General features: G+C 40.1%; 1 protein-coding gene across 1 annotated transcript in view; it reads right to left on the reverse strand.

Annotated features, from left to right (window-relative positions):
- LOC308392631 (matrix metalloproteinase-17-like) overlaps nucleotides 1-18,133 on the reverse strand; it is a 98,616-nt gene that overhangs the window by 25,386 nt on the left and 55,097 nt on the right. Inside the window, exon 4 of the mRNA XM_080875745.1 lies at nucleotides 4,762-5,048. Within this exon, the coding sequence (XP_080731871.1) occupies nucleotides 4,762-5,048 (287 nt within the window). The remainder of the gene's footprint in view (nucleotides 1-4,761; nucleotides 5,049-18,133) is intronic.

An 18,133-nucleotide genomic window follows, 5' to 3' on the forward strand; every position in this document is an offset into this window, starting at 1 on the left:
CATGGCAGTAACAATTACTCTTCCCCTGCTGAGGAACTATTTGCAATTTTATTAGAAACAAAAGACTAAATACAGACATCAAATACCCACAAGGAGCAGATATAATTAGACAAATCAAAGTTAATTTGATTCCTAACATTTCGCTGGAACAAGTGAGGGAACACGAGTCTTCAATAACACAATTTGATGGGAGATAGATCTGTGACGAACTAAACTTTTTACCACCTGGAAACCGCATTTCATTTAAGGTGACTGACAAGACTGGTGGATAATTCTTTATGTCATCACAAACACTTATAGAATTGCAGAGACTACACGCCAAAACAAAGCTGACAATTCAACATGCACTACCACTTTACACAGTAAGTGCGAGTTTGCAGGTGTGAAATAAGGTCATATTTGATTTTCTCATTAACTTCTTTTTTTCTCAATCTTTACACAGCTACTTCCGTGTAACACTGTGCCTTCACCAGAAAGTATGCACTGGTTGCTCCCATTTATACTTTTTATTAAGTGAACTACATTCAGCATTGTCCCTGAAGGCATCCTGTATATACATAGACACAGCACTAAAGCTGGTGCAGTACAAATGCATTGCTGTCACTACATCGCCTGTGTAGACATTGTATAATAGTTTCTATGTCAAAACAGCCTGTTCTCATTCCTGCGATGTCAAATAATGCTGCTTTGTCAAAGCTGCTTGCGTGTTTCAGTTACGCACAACTTGTCCTTCGGCAGCCGTGCATGAGTCAATGGATTATGGCATTAGTAAAATAGATCTGTCAATCCCAGCTCGTCATTTTTCAACTTGAAGGGTTTCTGTTTTGAAAAAGCATGTTTTAACCCAAACAATAATCTTCCCCTTACATTAAATAAGTAGTGGTTTAAGTGTAGTAAACAAGTAAATGAAAAGAAATTAATCTGCAAGTGGAAAAAAGCAAAACTATGTGCAAAACGCAAAGCTCTAGATGGGATGGATCTGGTTGAGAAAACTGTGCCACACCTTCAGCTACCTGACTTTAGCGGTCTCTAAAACGCTACACTGAAAAACAGACTTGTGTAACGAAGACACACGGGTGGCATTTGACAAAAAACCAGCATGTGATGCCCGAGGTAGCGAAAGTATTGGTCAAGAAGTTGAGAGCTTGTTTAAACCTAGACAATTACTAGATTTAGGGAATTTTTCCTCATCCCAAGACAATAGACACCAGTTGTGGTGAGTGACCATTGGAGAGTGCAACCAATTTCACCCAGTGACGACTGGCAAAGAGGGTAGTGCATCAAACTGCCAAATGGCCATTGGTAAATAACCACAGCAGCCCATAATTTTCATGGAAGATGCTGACTTGTCTGCAAACATTTGCCAACTGCTCACCAAGAGGAACCAACAATCAGTATTTTGAGTTTTGTGAGTTGATTTGTGTTTAAGTTCTGTTTAATCCTTTGTCATATTGTTTCCCAGTGCTTCTGAGTTTACTTTTGCTTTTGTTCCTCATTAGATTATATAATATTTAGCTGTCATCTTTTGAGATCCCTGTTTCACCAGTCAAATCCCTGTGTCTGTCTAGTCCCTCTGTGTTCTCTCTCCATGGCCTTTATTTAGTTCTGTCGAGTTTGCATGTCTTATTCCATGTCTCAGTGTTTGCTACTTCCTGCTTTATTTTGATAATCTTTTATTTTGGGTGTGTTATGTTCAGGCTTGCTTCCCTTATTTCATTAATTCAATTCAATTTAATTATATAGTCTCACATTAACATTTGCCTCAAGCCCCTTTATATTGTAAAGTAGAGAGTCTACAATGATAGGCATTAGTTAGATTCAGGCTACGTCCACACAAACACAGGTATTTTTGAAAGGCAACTTTTTCTGTGTGTTGGGTATGGAAGAGGATTAGGGCCACTGGGAAAAAAAGGGCATGTCTTTTTTTTCTTCTTTTCCAGAATTCTGAGAAAAAACTTACTTTAATCTTAGATTCTGAGATTAAAGTCAGAATTCTGATTTTTTTTCCTCATAATTCTGACTTTAATCTCAGAATTCTGAGAAAAAAGAATTCTGAGAAAAAAGTCAGAATTCTGACTTTTTTTCCTCAGAATTGTGGAAAAGATATTGATATTGAAGAATGATTCCACCTCACTGTCTGTCCACACGTAGGACTCATTTCTGTTTCTATGCGCCATCTTTGTTTACTCTTTCCCTCCCAGGCTTCTAGACTTCTGATTGGCGAACATTTCTACACGGTCAAGTCATTTTGGAGGATTGTGTGAAGCAATTGTGCCAAATATTTATCACATGTTTGCTACCCCCCCTTCTCATCAGTTTTTACTGTCCATTCATCTTTCATAAAGAAGGGACAGATGCAGGCATAGAGTAAAGGAGAGAGGAAGGTCATTTTAAGTTCAGTCATGCAGATGAAAGGACGAATAAAGAAAGCAAGTCAGAGAAAAGGAGAGTTAATGATTTATGCTGTCATTCGTGTGACCGTGCTGGGACAGTCCCTGCCTGATGATGCATTCAGTGGACTTGATTGCTCCATCCGCTTATTTCATCCAGATGAGAGGTCCTTTAATGCTTTCCCACTTGCCAACCTGATCTACTTTCTGTTTTTTTTTCTTTTTCTTTTTTTTTCAAGCTAAGGACGTTGGACGTAAAATGAGGATGATGCTAAGTGACTGGCATGTTTAGGGAACTTGACCTTGTGACGACTATTTTGAAAAAAATAGTACACACAAATATTTAATTTGTGAGGGGACACACACACACACACACACACACACACACACACACACACACACACACACACACACACAGCATAGAGTCTGAGGTTTACACATATTCATAACACAACAAAGACACATATGGTTCAGCAAAAGTGCAACAAGAAGAAAGGTGAATGAATGAACATATGAGTGAATAATGAAAAAGTGAATGTAAGTGGTTTTGAGACAAAACACTGGGCGAGATTTTCCAGAGCTGTCTAAGAATGACGGATATCTCTAATATGAGCTCATTTATTTTTGATTGGCAAAGCTGATTGAATTCCATTCAGAGCCACTGTCAACATGTCCTCATTTCAAACTCCCACATCTCCCTTGGCGGGTAATCAAGCACTTTGAAAACTGTTTGATGAAAGAAATTTGGCCAGATCATTCAAGAGGACACTGCATAAACAAATCTATTAAACCACACAATTCAGAGCAAGAAACACACTGGATGAACATGTTTCACTGGCTAAATGTGTGGTGGTGACAGTATTAACACATCGGAAAACAGCTAATAATCAATGTGACTCAGGTTAATAATCCATTTTGATAATGACTTAAATAGGGAGTGAACTGAAACAGGACAAACAAACAAATAAATAATGATGAAACACGATATACAGCCAGTAAATAATAGAGTGCCATTTTCTTTTCCTTTGAACTGAGGTGAATGCAGAAGTGTCAGAGTTCAAACAGCCAGTAATAAGCAAATTAGTTTGATGTTGATTTCTAGAAGGTTTACAATAACCAGCAAATTGCTAATCAGTTTGGCAATTATAAACAAGTGGCAACATCCAGAGCCCTGTACTACAATTTGATTTCAGTATACACAGGATGTCTTCTGCTATTTGGCTTCACTTACCCTAACATTGGCAATTAGGATAAGTGGTCACACAAAGCTGGTTATCAACTTGCTAAGTCAGTTGCTAAGTTTATTGGCAGGAGAGCAACTGTATAATATAGCGTTAAAAGGGTGCACTTTAAGCACCATGTTTGCTAAAACGGCTACTATGTTAATAAAGTTTAGCCTGTTTGAAGGAGAGTTTTAGTTGGTGCTCTTTCAGATGTAGCCTCAGTAGTGTTTAATGGTGTGAGAGCAATGATTAAATATAGACTTCAAATGTTGGGTTAATCTACAGCAACTTGAATATAGGTATCTTGCTTTATGATCATATATTAATGCATATAGGACAACAAAATATCTGTAAAATTGTTTTCTGCCTACAGAATAAATAAATATTGGAGTAAGGTTGTGTGTAAGAATCTATATTTAATAATGATGGTTATCAGGGGAACAAAGAGACATTAAAAACTCTACTGTGCAGAGAGATCCGTGTGGTCTTCCAGGAATTGTGACCTTGTTTTCCAGATAATTGATTGGTCAGTAGGTTCATAGTAAGAAGTGATCCACCTACGTAGTAGAGATTACATAGCGCTATCCCTCAAACTACTCAGATAACATGAAATCAAGGAAATAGAAAGTGGCAAGAATACCTCATACTGCCACTTACCCAGTGCTTTGTGTTAACCCCTTACAGAAGAAATAAAAACATTTAGGCCTGGTACAAAAACTGTTTTTTGACATCAAAGTAATTCCACAGTTTGGAACCTGCAAACACTGGTCACCTATGTTTGGCAGTCAAGATCTTGTAATAACCAGCAGAGATCGAATAACCAATGAAAGTAGACACCCAGGCACTGAAGGGGCCCTTGACGTACAGTACTTTGGCAATTTAAAGTAATGAGCAAGAGTACGATTTTAAAAATCAATAAAGTATTTAACAGGCAGGCAATGCAAACTGAATAGATAGATTTTTTAAAAAAAAGATCTATAAGTAATGAATTGTTTGCCTGAAAAGCCCCTTTTAAAATTCAAACATTAAACTAATTTTGAACATTAAAAAAGGAAATTAAAGTGTCTTATTTTGTGTTGCTGGCACCAAATAGTTTATAAATATAGCAGATGCCGCAATTTAAAATAGCATACTGCAACTTCACTTACCTGGAGATCTGAAGGTCCAGGCTTCGTCATCATCAAAGTGCGTATCTCCAGCCGTAAACCTCTCTCCAGGGAAAAATGCATGTGCCACTGTGCCCCCCGGCCCATCAAAGGGGTATCCATCATTGTGGTCAGCCTTGGTGAAGTCGATCTGAATGTCTGCATTACTTCCAGCCACCTCGTGAAAGTTAAGTGGTGCAATGTCGCTCCAGACCTTCAAGGCGTAGTACATGAGGGCTCGAACAGTGTCCCTGCCCAATAAGGCAGAATCCTTAGGGAAAGTCCGCACTCTGAGAGAGAGAGAGAGAGAGAGAGAGAGAGAGAGAGAGAGAGAAAGTGGAGAAAAGAAGTATATCAAATATAATGAAGGAGAGGGAGAAGAACTGTGTGAAAAAGGAGTTGAGGTGACTAATGAAGAAAATGGATGGGATGCTGACAAAAAAAGTTGATAATGGACAGGGTAACTGTGAGAAGGAAAAGACTAGACCTAGCCACAGCTATGTATATACTGATACAAGGGTGGATCCTCATTGGTACAAGTCATGCCTGTGAGCTAAAAGGTCAACCTTTTATTACTCTTGGGTGTTCATGACATATAGATGGGAGAGCCCTAATTAGGTAATCTCACACACATTTCTAGCTTTACACACAGTAACCTGCCCACCAGCTGTTCAAACCTTCAGTTTATGAGGGGCTACCAATCAAAACAAAGCTGCCTTTAAGGGAAAAGTGAGGTTGTTTCACTGGCTCCACTGAAATGCTGCATTGAGCTGTGACTCATAAAAAGCTACTCTAATGGAGTTCAGCATAAAAATACAAAACTAGAAACTAGCATAATAGGCCCCTTTTGAATTAAAACTAACAATCTTGTTTGAGATGGTATCCTCAGAAGTAAAATGAATAAAGGACTGGTGAGTAGGTGATTAAGCACACGAGGAAAATTCGAAAAAGGAAAAAGAAGCACAAGATGTAGGGAGCTCTGGACTGCCTAAGAGCATGAAGATCGACTAAATAATGTCTGCCACCTGCACAAAAAAATCCTGATTCTGTGATTTCACTGGAGTGCGTGTGTGTGTGTTTTAAACTTAATAAATAAATAAATATATATATCATGGTTAGATGCTGCTGCCACTTATTACGTCCCAATATCTGGAGAATACAATGTGCATTCGCGACATTGGCATCAGCTGTTGGGAACACCTTACAAGCCTTACCCTGTTCTTACATTTCTCTATTCTTCATTTACCAATCAGTATAACATCTCTGAAGTCATTCCTTTCTGATAGCTACAGTAGAAACAGCACAGAAATGAACAGAAAACCACTCAAATGTCAAACTAAGTTTGCCCACCTCCTCTCCACCCATTTCCCCTTTCCTCTTCATTCTCTCATTGTCTCTACGATCTCTTTTCTTTTCTTTCCATCCATCAGCCTTCGCCCCCTCCTTCATCTCTGCTTCTACATGATGCACTTACCCTCTTTGTCCCTACAAGCGCACTTTGTCTAAATACAAGAAGCCATTTTGCCATTGCAGGCTGCTCTAGGAAATTTAATCAGCGTGTGATACTGACAGAGTATAAGAAGAGTGAATGCCACCTTATCCTCCCATTACAACTAGCTTCAGACTAGTATCATGGATAAGTAAAGGAATAACATGCCAATACATTATTTATTTATTTATTTTTATTTGTGTGTGTGTTACTGCTGCATGTATTTTCTCTTACATCATTGTGGAGAAATTATGGCACATTCCTGTTACCATCCTCGACGCCCACAGCTTATGCACAGCTCTCTTAAGGTCCCGCCACAACATTTCAATCAGCACGGTGGTGCAGTGGTTAGTACAGCAAGAAGGTCCTGAGTTCAATTCCACTATCAGGCCAGGGTCTTTCTGTGTAGAGTTTGCGTGGCTTCTCTTTGAGTACCCCGACTTCCTCCCACAATCCAAAGACATGCAATTAGTGGGGTTAGGTTAATCGGCGATTCTAAATTGCCTATAGTTATGAATGTGAGTGCGAATGGTTGTCTATCTCTATGTGTTAACCCTGCAACAGACTTGTTGACCTGTCCAGGCTGTACCCTGCCTCTTGCCCTAAGACAGCTGGGATAGGCTCTAGCCCCCCCGCGACCCTGAATTGGATAAGTGGACTTTCTGTTGTAGATTTGCTGCTGTCCCTGGAACCCAGTTGAAGCTAAATTTTAGCTGTCAGGCAGATTGCCTTACATTTAACTCTTTAATACTTTGCACGACCATGAGCTACTCTGTATACAAAGTCAAGAGGTCCTGTGGCTGTAAAACTCCAAATCATCATCCCTTCAGAGTCCATGTGCTTTTTTGTGTGTGTTTGTTTTTGTTGTTTTTTTTTTTTCAGAGAAGAGGTTTTCTGTTGGCAAAAATTCGAAACAGGCCATAGAACAGCTCATGATCCAAAGCATACCACATCGTCTATAAAATACAGTGGAGGCAGACAATGGCTTGGGCATAAACATGTTATTGATTTCATTGACAGCGTTTATTGATGATGTGACACAGGACAGAAGCAGTAGTCAGTCACCTGATCTTAACTCAATTGAGCATGCATTTCACTTGAAGACTAAACTTTGGACACGAAGGCCCACAAACAACAGCAACTGAAAGCCGCTGAAGTAAAGGCCTGGCAGAGCATTAAAAAGGAGGAAACCCAGCATCTGGTGATGTCCATGAGTTCAAGACTTCAGGCTGTCATTGTCAGCAAAGGGTTTTCTGTCATGGTCCCTGTGCCTGCCCAGCCAGCCCAGTGTGGCCACAAATGTTTTTGGTCTGTTTTTTCCATCCCCTCTCTTGCTCGCCTCGGTTCCTCTCTCCTGTCTCTCTGTCCTGGCGGAGCTCAGATTGAGCTCCCGCCTGTGGCCCACACACCTGCAGCTAATCACCTGTGATTCCACATTTGTTTGCCATCTCTTCTTAAGGCAGGGGCACTGAGCTGTACGTCGCTGGAATATTGAGGCACTCTAGTTAGTATTGCCCGGTTCTGCAGAATGCAGTCGTTTCTTGTGCTTGCTGTGGAGTAACCCTCGTCTCTGTGAATAGGTTTCCCGGGTCTATCTCGTACCGTGACCCCTGGACCCCTGAGCGTGAGAGGAACTGCCTGGTGTGTAGGGATGGGTACCGGTATCATGATGGCACCGGTTCTGACATAAACGGTAGTAACCAGACCGAAAAGCAGCGCACATTTTGGTGCTTTATTTCGGTGCTTTTTTTTCCTGAGCTGTGATACACTTTAGATTCTTGCCAATCATTTTAGATTTCCGAGGATAGTAGGCGGGGCCAGGTACGTACGTTCTTGTAGAGCAGAGCTACAGATTAAAAATGCCCAAGGCAAAGCGGTCAAAAGTCTGGCTGTACTTCACAGCAAAATATGCAAACTCAGCAGCCTGCAACAAGTGCTTAAAGCCGCTCTTCTCTGCGTGAGTAGCTTAATATTGTTCGTGTGTAATTCACGTTGAGTAGGCTAACCACGTTATTACATTAATGCATGTAAGGTGAACTAGCAAACATCATCATAGCTACATGCGGCTGTCTTCTTGTTTGATGGCAGATACTCCCTTCACCCTGGCCAAAAAGGCTAAAATGACCAAAGAAAAAGTGGAAAACAGCTAAACATGAGAGGTTTTTGGACAAAGTTTGTGTTAATTTATTTATTTATTTTTTTCCCATTGTTTAAGCACTGCTTCCAGCCAAGAGTGATACCATATCTGCCCTATAGCTGCAGAAAAGGCTAACATTGTTATCTTTTTACAAAAAACAGCTAAACATGAGAGGTTTTTGGACCAATTGTCTGTTCTCCATTCTTTAAGCACAGGTTTGAGCACCGTTTAAGCACCGGCACCGTTTCAAAAGTACCGGTTTGGCACCGGTATTGGATAAAACCTAAACGATACCCATCCCTACTGGTGTGGAGTTGGTGTTGACAAGGAGCGGAGCGAATGTGAAGCCTTTGTGTTTCCCAGACCCTGTGGACTTTGAACCACAGTGTTTATAGGGCACCCGGTGTGGAGAAATAAAGAACTGTTTAAATCGCATCTCTCAGTCTGTGTATTAAAAAAGAACATTTTATTTTCAGTTATTTAATTTGTCGAATTACTTTTGAGCCCCTGAAATTTAAGGGATTGTTTAAAAAGGAAAAAAATGCCTTAGTTCCTCACATTTTTATGCAATCTTTTTGTTCAAACCACTGAATTAAAGCTAAAAGTCTGCACTTCAACTGCATCTGAGTTGTTTCATTTAAAATTGGGGGAAAAAAAAGTAAAATTAGAAAAAATATTTAAACACCTAACTGTATTATTTTAGATAGACCTCTTGAATAGTTTTATATAATAAAGTCCCAGTTTTCCATGCTGGGAATTTCCTTGAGGCAGGAATGACATGTTAAAGAAGACGATTTGAAAATGCAGATAGGCACACATCGTCGTGTGAGACAAGCTCTGGGTAACACAACTTTTACACGTACCTGCGCCAAAGCAAAAATGACCATCTGTCAGACCACCTGCATTGCATTCATTTGTGCTGCAATTTACATGAAAGAGGAAACAGAACCCATAAAAAGGCAAATGTGGGTAAATATAAACCATGCCGGGGAAGTTGAAGGTGAACACCTTTAGAGTGAGCTGAACTTCAGCGGAGCTGTGGCTTTTCATTAAATCCTGGATAAACTGGCTTACAAATTAATTCTCCTTTACTCAAGGGACACCACACTGTTTTTCTGTTTGGATGATGTTTTAATCCACTTATAAAAAAAATCTCCACCACAGATTTAAGAAAATAGGCTCAACTGGTCCTATGAGGCATGAAATTAAAATTGCTTCTACATCACATACTATAGATTTGATCAACACGAAATGTCCACATAGGCAAGAGATAGGCAGGTGACAGGGTGCACAGCGAGGGAACCTACTTTACTGGCATTATGAGGGGAAAAATTTTTTTTAATTAAAATCAAAGCATTAGTCAGTTTGTTTAAGCTATATACTTATACTCTAGTTTTTCTTTTAATTTATTTCTGACAAAGTGGTTGCTCAAGAAAATGTCCGTCCAGACCAGCCTTGCTGTTAGTGCCAGTTATCTGGACTGCTGCAAGACACATAAAGGCTTAAATCTACAGGATTACAACTGTTCTTTTCCAGAATCTCAGTGTGTTACTTGCCCCTCTTGGCCTCGTCTGCCCTTTATGCTGCAAAAATCTAGCTCCACAACAAAATCCTTGGTATGTATGAACAGCTTAGACAAGCTGATCCAGTTATCGGCCTGCCAAACTCACAATGTGACAATCACTGTAAACATTTAGGTCACAAATAAATTCAGAGATGGAGCTTCTGTCACTACAAACAATTCCAAGAAAGAAAAAAAAACCCCTCTATTGTCATTCCCATCTCTTCTTTTGTTGAATTTGTCACCTTAAAAGCCAAATCTCCTGTCAAGCAAACCTTCTGTTTGACATTTGTTTCAGTTCATACTTGAATTCTTTATGATTAAGGACTTGCTGATCGATGATGACTCATTCCTCCGACTGAATCGTTTCCCCTTTGTTTTGCTATTCAAGAACGGATGAAGAACAGTGGTTCATTATGATCATTTTAAAAAGTTCATTCATTTTTCTTGTTTTTCTTTTCTCTACATTCTGGGAGCTCCTGGGGCAGTTTGTTCTGGCAAGTCCTTCGTAGCCACACTTTTCTAGTGATAATGGGCTTCTGGCATATGGCATTTTCTCACATTTAGTGATTTCAACAGCTTTGTCTACTGTCCATTTCAAGTATATCTCAGTCTCATTCAGCCTTGCTTTTAAATTCTGTAATTGCTACACCAAATAAAAGGCCTGCGGTGCTCTGAGCCCTGTGAATTAGAAAGACACATACTGTTTGTCCTCTTGTCTGAGCACTGAGGCTGCTGTGTGAATTCTTGCCAAACCTGACAGCTTATCACAGAAGTTTGAACGTTAATACATACCCTCTACAAATAAAGTTGTAATTCAGGTGAGCAATGCTGACTAGCAGCGTGTTTGCCAATGTGCAATGGGAGTTGGACAAAGACACTGCTCTTGTCTCCAAAAGTAAAACGTGTGCTTGTGGACTAAACTTTGTTAAGCATTAAACAACTTAAAAATACAATTCTACATTTTGTTTTTAGTAATTTCACAAAGTGACAAACTATTTTATTTCAGAAGTACACACTGTCCAATCTTCAAACAAAAGATACGATAGTGAACAGGATGAAGGGAGGGAGTGGATAGATGATCATCATCATAAGAAAAAACAGACACAAACTATAAGGGAGAGTGAGCAAAAGGGAGCATAACAAGCAAAAACACAGCAACTCTCCTATTACAGAAATATTTCTGACAACTCCCTGTGGCTTCATCTTCCACAGTTCTAACTTTAGTCAGAGTCAAGCAGCCTATTCTCTATGAGAATGACGAGTTCCTTATGTTTCAGCGTTTCTCGGGGCTACTACACTCAGAGGGATCAGTGATCACATAGACACATTTCCATCTCTGACAGAGATGTCTCCTTTCCTCATCCACCAAAAAATGTTCCTCACTACAAAAGCTTTTTAAAAGCTGCTTCTGTTGCAGGCTTGTAAGGCAGCACGGAGGTGCACGAGAGAGGGAGCGTGCATGAAAGAGAGCGAAAGGGAGGAAGCAGATTAGATACTATCCTCTTAATGCCGGCGATACATGGGTGTGAACTGAGGAGTAGAAAATTAGAGGTTTGAGGATGTTTCTTTTCTTTAGCTGGCAGTTACACCAACTTAGCACAAAATAATGAAGTCGTCACTGATAAATGGAAATATTTAAGAAAAAAAATGGTTCATGTTAATGTCTTTGTAATCTTGCAAAAATGACATTTACATTAACTGAGAACTGATGGTGAAATGCGAGTTCTGCACAGAGCAGACGCGAGCTCCACAACTGGCCCCACACCCTGCAAAATTAAACCCATTTTTAAATTATTTCCCTTTGAGGAACTGGCTAGTTCCTCAAAGCATTCAGAGAATAATGATGATAATCAATGAACCAAATTTAAATAAGGTAATCTTCCCTGGCATGTTCATACTACAGATGTCATGCTGCCAGACATTTAGTAGCTGGTCACAGTACACAGTAGACTTACATGGTTCTTCATATCCAATTCAATACCAAAACAAAATGATCATCCCATGTACTCAAACATAAACTCCTTTATTAAAAACTCATTGACATGATGGCAAGACAATTACTATAGTTGTTAACATTATATTTAGTTGAAAAGACAGAGTGAAATTTTAATGATTATGACTGGAAACATTTTATCCAATGGTTAAAATGTTGATTTCACAACGGCAGTGCCAGCTGTAGCAAACATTGGAGGATAACGTGAGAAGGAAAATATTTTGAATGTTGTTTCTGAGAACGGATACTTAGTCAACTTGAATTCTTTAAACACATCTGGATGGTGGTCTTCTAAGTGCTTCACTAAATTGGAATATTTTTCTCAGTTAGTCCAAGAAACGCAGTAACATCATTTGTACATTGCCTTTTGCAAATCAATTTTCACACCCTAGTTACCCCCACCTCAAATGCAAAATACTTCCATATCCAACTCTGGCTTTCTTATCAGCTGTACTAGCTGCCATCTTCCAGATGTAGTTTGTGCTGCGCCATTTGTTGTTTTTCTTTGTACAACGTTAGATTAGAGTACGTATGTTCACATTTTGGACAGAGAGGACAGATGGTTTGAAAGAGGAGTGAAAGAAGCCATCTATGTCCACTGTGAGCGACCATCTTTGAACAGAGGCGGGGGTTTACGACACCAACTCTCTGCCATCTATAATCCAGTTTTGAGATCCCTTCCCAGACGCCTTAACGCCCACTCACATCCTGGGCCATCTGACCTCAGGAATTCGCATGATAAGGTGGGGCCAGGTTTCACAATGAACACACCCGAAACTCTGGCTGATTGGGACCCACGCCCAGTTTCCCACCTTGGCTCAGGCGATTAGAGGATCATCAGGGGGTCCTTTTGTCCCTCTGTGGGGGGTCACTCCCACTAGGTTTATATCTGGGACTCTCCACCATTTGACCTTAGAACTGAAGAAGCTTCTCGGATGAGAGGTGAAACGTCTTCAAGCAACTTAAAGAAGTCCAGACGCTTTTCTTTGCAAGCTCCTTTGACTACGATGACCTGGATGACTGAGAACCTTCACAGACAGTACGTATGTAACAACTCTTTAGTTCCATGTATTGTTTGTTATTGTGTCTGATTGGCAAATTCCAGTTAGGTTATATTGCCACCTATTGACAGCTTGACAGCTCTTCAAAATTAAGTGGAAAATCTCTATTTTACAAAAATACTTTTGTACATCCAGACATGCAGTATCCTCTGCAAGCGCCGCTCTGACCACCCACATTGCACGCCCCGCAATTTCACTACAAGTATGTGCATTAACAGCAACTTCTGTATCAACTGGCTAAGATTTCACGTGGAGGACCATCTTCAGTGATGACAGCTGGTCTGTGGCTAAAATCGAGCAGTTTGCAGCAATTTTCTATTGAAGAGTCCATAGTTTCCAAGCCAGAAGGCAGTGTGTCAAATGTGGAGACTAGGAAGGTGCTCATCGGTTGCGCACTGTGAATTGCTGGCCACAGGGAGAGACTGTCAACGCGTTCTCACGTAGCAACCTGAGGCGTCTGAGGGAGAACATTCAGCAGAAACAACTACAACTGCTTTCCATCCTGCCATTGCGTGCCTGCACAAAGCACATTGAAAATGCAGGAGTTTTTTTTTTTAAGTTTTTTTTTAAGGACATCAGCACATACAGTAACTTAAATTTCTTTTTTTGGACTTTGTCCACTAGCAGTAAATTAAAAATAAGGTGGACAAAAGCAGGGGCCAGGTACTGCCTCTTTTTAACTTGGTAACCTGGGAGATTCATGGCCAAAGACTGGCCCATGTCATTTTCTCATGGTAGAGAAATGTATTTAATTTTTTTTAACAGTTTCTATCATAATAGTTCACAGTTTATTTGTGCTGCACAATATAGGTAATTTGTCTTAATAGGCTAAAATTAGGCTGACTTATGAAATGACTTAATTCTGTAAAGACTGTCCCTTTACTCATGGCCTCTTTTTATCGGGATCAGAAGCATTGTGCGGGCATATCAGCAGCACTGATGCTCCAAAAACATGCCATTAAAAGTTGTTATGCAATATTACACAGATCATACTGGGACCTTAAAACAATGTTTTCCTCTTAATATCTCTGATTCATTGGTAGAACCCATCTGATCGACTGTGATGCAGGGGTTGCACTGCTAGAAGAATTGAAATTGTGAAGAAAATAAAGTAATTGTCAAAATAATTTTTCCCCACCAAACTGGCCCAAGAGAGAGGAGAACGTGAACCGGCCCATCAAAAATCTGACTGACTGTCCCGATTACTCTCCTGTCCCTGGATCAAAGTGTTGAAACACAGGAAAAGATTGTAAAATAGCAGCCATGGTGACGATCAGGGCAATCGTGGCTCAAGAGTTGGGAGTTTGCCTTGTAATCGGAAGATTGCCGGTTCGAGCCCCGGCTTGGACAGTCTCGGTCGTTGTGTCCTTGGGCAAGACACTTCACCTGTTGCCTGGTGGTCAGAGGGCCCGGTGGCGCCAGTGTCCGGCAGCCTTGCCTCTATCAGTGTGCCCTAGGGTGGCTGTGGCTACAATGCAGCTTGCCATTGCCAGTGCGTGGATGACTGGATGTGTGAAGCGCTTTGGGGTCCTTAGGGACTAGTAAAAGCGCTATACACATACAGGCCATTTACAAGGGTGGACGAAAAAAAAAAAAAGAGATATTAAAAAACCAAAAATGGATGGAAAATCAGGTTAGGTTTTTGATTTTTAGAGGCTGATTTCCTGAACCTTTTGATCACACCTCCTCCTTTTTGATAATTCAACATAAGCCACAGGTTATTGGAAGTTTCCGGATTACTGGACTGTGGACTTTTAAGTCTCTAAGGTGGTGGAAGAAGATAAAGGAATTGGGACCAGAAGGAGCACATTGTGCTTATTGCAACGAATTAGGAATACCTGATTAAGGCTTTGAAATTTGTTGGATGGACAGAAGGCTGATTAAGTTGAGTTAACTTTCATGACTAGGTTAATTTCATGGCATAATTTGGACCTCCATTTGACAAATAAGTAAGCGCAAACTAGACTTTGTGCAGGGAGGTGTGTATCTGTGTCCATGCTGTGTGTGTTAACCCAAACTGATACAGGCAGGCGCGCGCGCGGGCACACACACACACACACACACACACACACACACACACACACACACACACACACACACACACACACACACACACTCTTATTACATTTCACCTGTTTGACTTTTAATTTCCGCATATTTCTTAAAGACCTTTGCAGGCAAAAACACAGAGTGATGATTCAGTTGAGGACAGGCAGGGAGGAAAGTGGAGCGCGATGGCAAAATGCAGAGTGAGGGAGAGAAAAACATGAAGAAACCTCTAACGCTCTTTTGCTGTCCCCCGCCTTCAGCCTCTCAGCAGGCTTTTACCTCCTGTGGTTTTGCTGCTCCACAGAGACATGAGCTGACATCAAAAGTGATGCTAAAAAGTACATGTGCACGCAAACACACAGGCACACACACCTAATATTCACCTCCTGTGCTCCACTACCCTCCGTAGACATAAGCTGATTACCCTGCAAATTGAAAGCTCATATAGCAGATGGTGATTCATATGCATTTTAGATGCACACATGTATAATGTGGCTCAAACACTGAGACACAGACTCACAAAAACGGGAAAATATTCCACAGACAGACTCAGACTGTGTATTAAACCAAAAAATTCTTAGATATATATCTCTTACACACACACACACACACACACACACACACACACACACACACACACACACACACACACACACACACACACACACACACACACACACACACACACACACACACACCATGTCATTTAGGCTGAAGATGAAAGTCACTAAATTAAAAGGCTCTGCGTGAGTCTACCCTCTTCCAAATATATCGGTCTCTCCCCCTTTCAGTCTGCATCTCCCTCTTTTCTCATTCTCTTTCTTTCCTGTTTGTTGCAGTCACCGACTCTACGATGCTGATGTGAAATCTCAGTCCCTAATAGGATAACGGTGTTATAGTTATTCTTAAGGATCTACCAAGCAATTTCACAGGTTAGTGGCCTCAAATGCCAGGAGAGGGAAACAATTTCAGAGAACTTCGCAGTGCCAGAATTATGGCAGGTTATAGCTTTCAGTGTTGTGATTTCTTTCAGTCTCTTTTAACCAGCTTTTAGTCTAGATTCGATCAAGCTCTTTTCTATAATCATCATTATTACTGATGCTTTTAATCCTGTTTTTATTCTTTGTCATTTCCATGTTTATCTTTTCAATTTATTTTTTATTTCATTCTTTGGTTTGTGCGTCTTGTGTCCTGTGACCATTCATCAGTGAAGCCCTTTGAACTGTGCTAACCCGTATGACAGGTGCAATAGAAATAGAATTTTATTGATTCATTTGTTCTGGGAGGCACGTTTGCTCTACAGTATAGGCATTTCTCATATATGTATATATAAGACCAATGCAAGGTGCATTCTGCCTGGGCTGAGAAGACAGTTTATTACTGATGGCATTCATTCCGTCCAGCAGAGTAAACCTGTGTTTGTGCAAACACCATGTACAAACCCCCCTCCCAAAAAACTTTGTTTTAAATTGAGATTTAATTTATATGTCTTCTCGTCTCATACAGACTATCCGTGAATTGTGGTATGGGTGATCTGTGTGGGAAGAGAGAACGGTCTTGGATCATCATGCGATGAGTTCAGAGATCTTTAAGGATGCTTAAAATTGCTTAAGAAGTTTAAAGAGCCTTAAACTCCCACCTAACAGATTGCATGTCATGTTTTAATAATTTTCTGATAATTTATACATAGTTATATATATATATATATATATATATATATATATATATATATATATATATATATAAACTAAACTATAAAAACTATCTTATCTTATCTTATCTTAGTTTTTATAGTTTAGTTTATATATAGTTTCTAGCAACCAACCGCTTCTAGGTGGTCAGTGACCAGTCTCTAGGTCTGCGAGTCTGCAATCGATTTCACAGTGACTGCCAGCAATCTCCAGTAACCACTGACAACCAGTCAGGAAATAAACATTTTTCCCTAGCAACCACTGGTTATTAGTTGGTGACCTACTGACCTACTCCAAACCTGTGCTACTGGGGTCTTAATATGTAGAATGGAATTAAGTTTGCACATATTTCTCGCATCTTTGTCACTTTCCTCCAGTGCCACCACTGTTTGGAATCTCTTTTGTTTTTTTTCCATTCTCATGATGAGTACTGCCGATGAACAGTAGCATTATATGTGCAGATTTCTTTTTTTTTCTTCTTCTGGTTCCATTTATTAAAAGAAATAAAGATTTACTGCTGGCTGAGTTGTGAAGGGTGTCCGAGGTAGTTATATTTAGATGAGGAGGAATTCAACAGCATGGTGTCCTAAAAATATGGAGCTTTTCAATGCTTGTAATGTTAGTGAAAGCAAATCCTGTCCTTTTCTTTAATATTTCGAAGCTGAAATCCAACCACATCTTTATCTTGTATCTATCTTTTAAAAACACAGCTCTAAGAATCAAACAAGCTCTGTCCAGACTAGTGTTTTAGCACAATGTCAGGAATAATCTCTGTCTCTGAAAAGATCACAAGATCATTCACATGCACTGGGTATGCTGGTGCAAGAAAGCAGATGACTGGTTGACCAGATGTTGGTTTGCTTGATTTGGCATCATGGAAAACGTAGGTTAGGAGTCATAGCAAAGCAAATAGGGTGAGATTATCTACTGGCAGAGGAAGGCTAGGAATGGGAAACTGATCACCCCGAAGGAAGAGGAAAATCAGTAAAAGTATGTGAGAATAATTAGTGTATTTTAGCTATGAGACCCATTAAGGAAAAGTGAATGTGGGTGTCAGCATTTTCACTAGATCAGCACTGTTTCTAAAAGTCTTTATTTGGATGCTAGGCGTAAATGTATAAAAAGTTACACATTTTAAAACTAAAACAAATTAGTATGGCTGTACCCCAAGAGGACATAAATATAATGATGATACATCGCAATACGTAAAGAGAATGATGCCATTGTGGACCTACATTCATTTTTGTGGTCATTAAGGCTGTGTTTGGGCTCCTACGCCGCTCGTTCTTGTACTCTGTTCATTTACTTGATTAGAAAGATGATAGTGCAAGTCTAAAGAGATGGATGGGAGTTGGTGACTTTGCAATCCAATAAAATCTAGCTCCATGATT

This window comes from Rhamphochromis sp. 'chilingali' (genome assembly GCF_963969265.1).
Source record: "Rhamphochromis sp. 'chilingali' genome assembly, chromosome: 2".
In the NCBI taxonomy this organism is placed as follows: Eukaryota; Metazoa; Chordata; class Actinopteri; order Cichliformes; family Cichlidae; genus Rhamphochromis; species Rhamphochromis sp. 'chilingali'.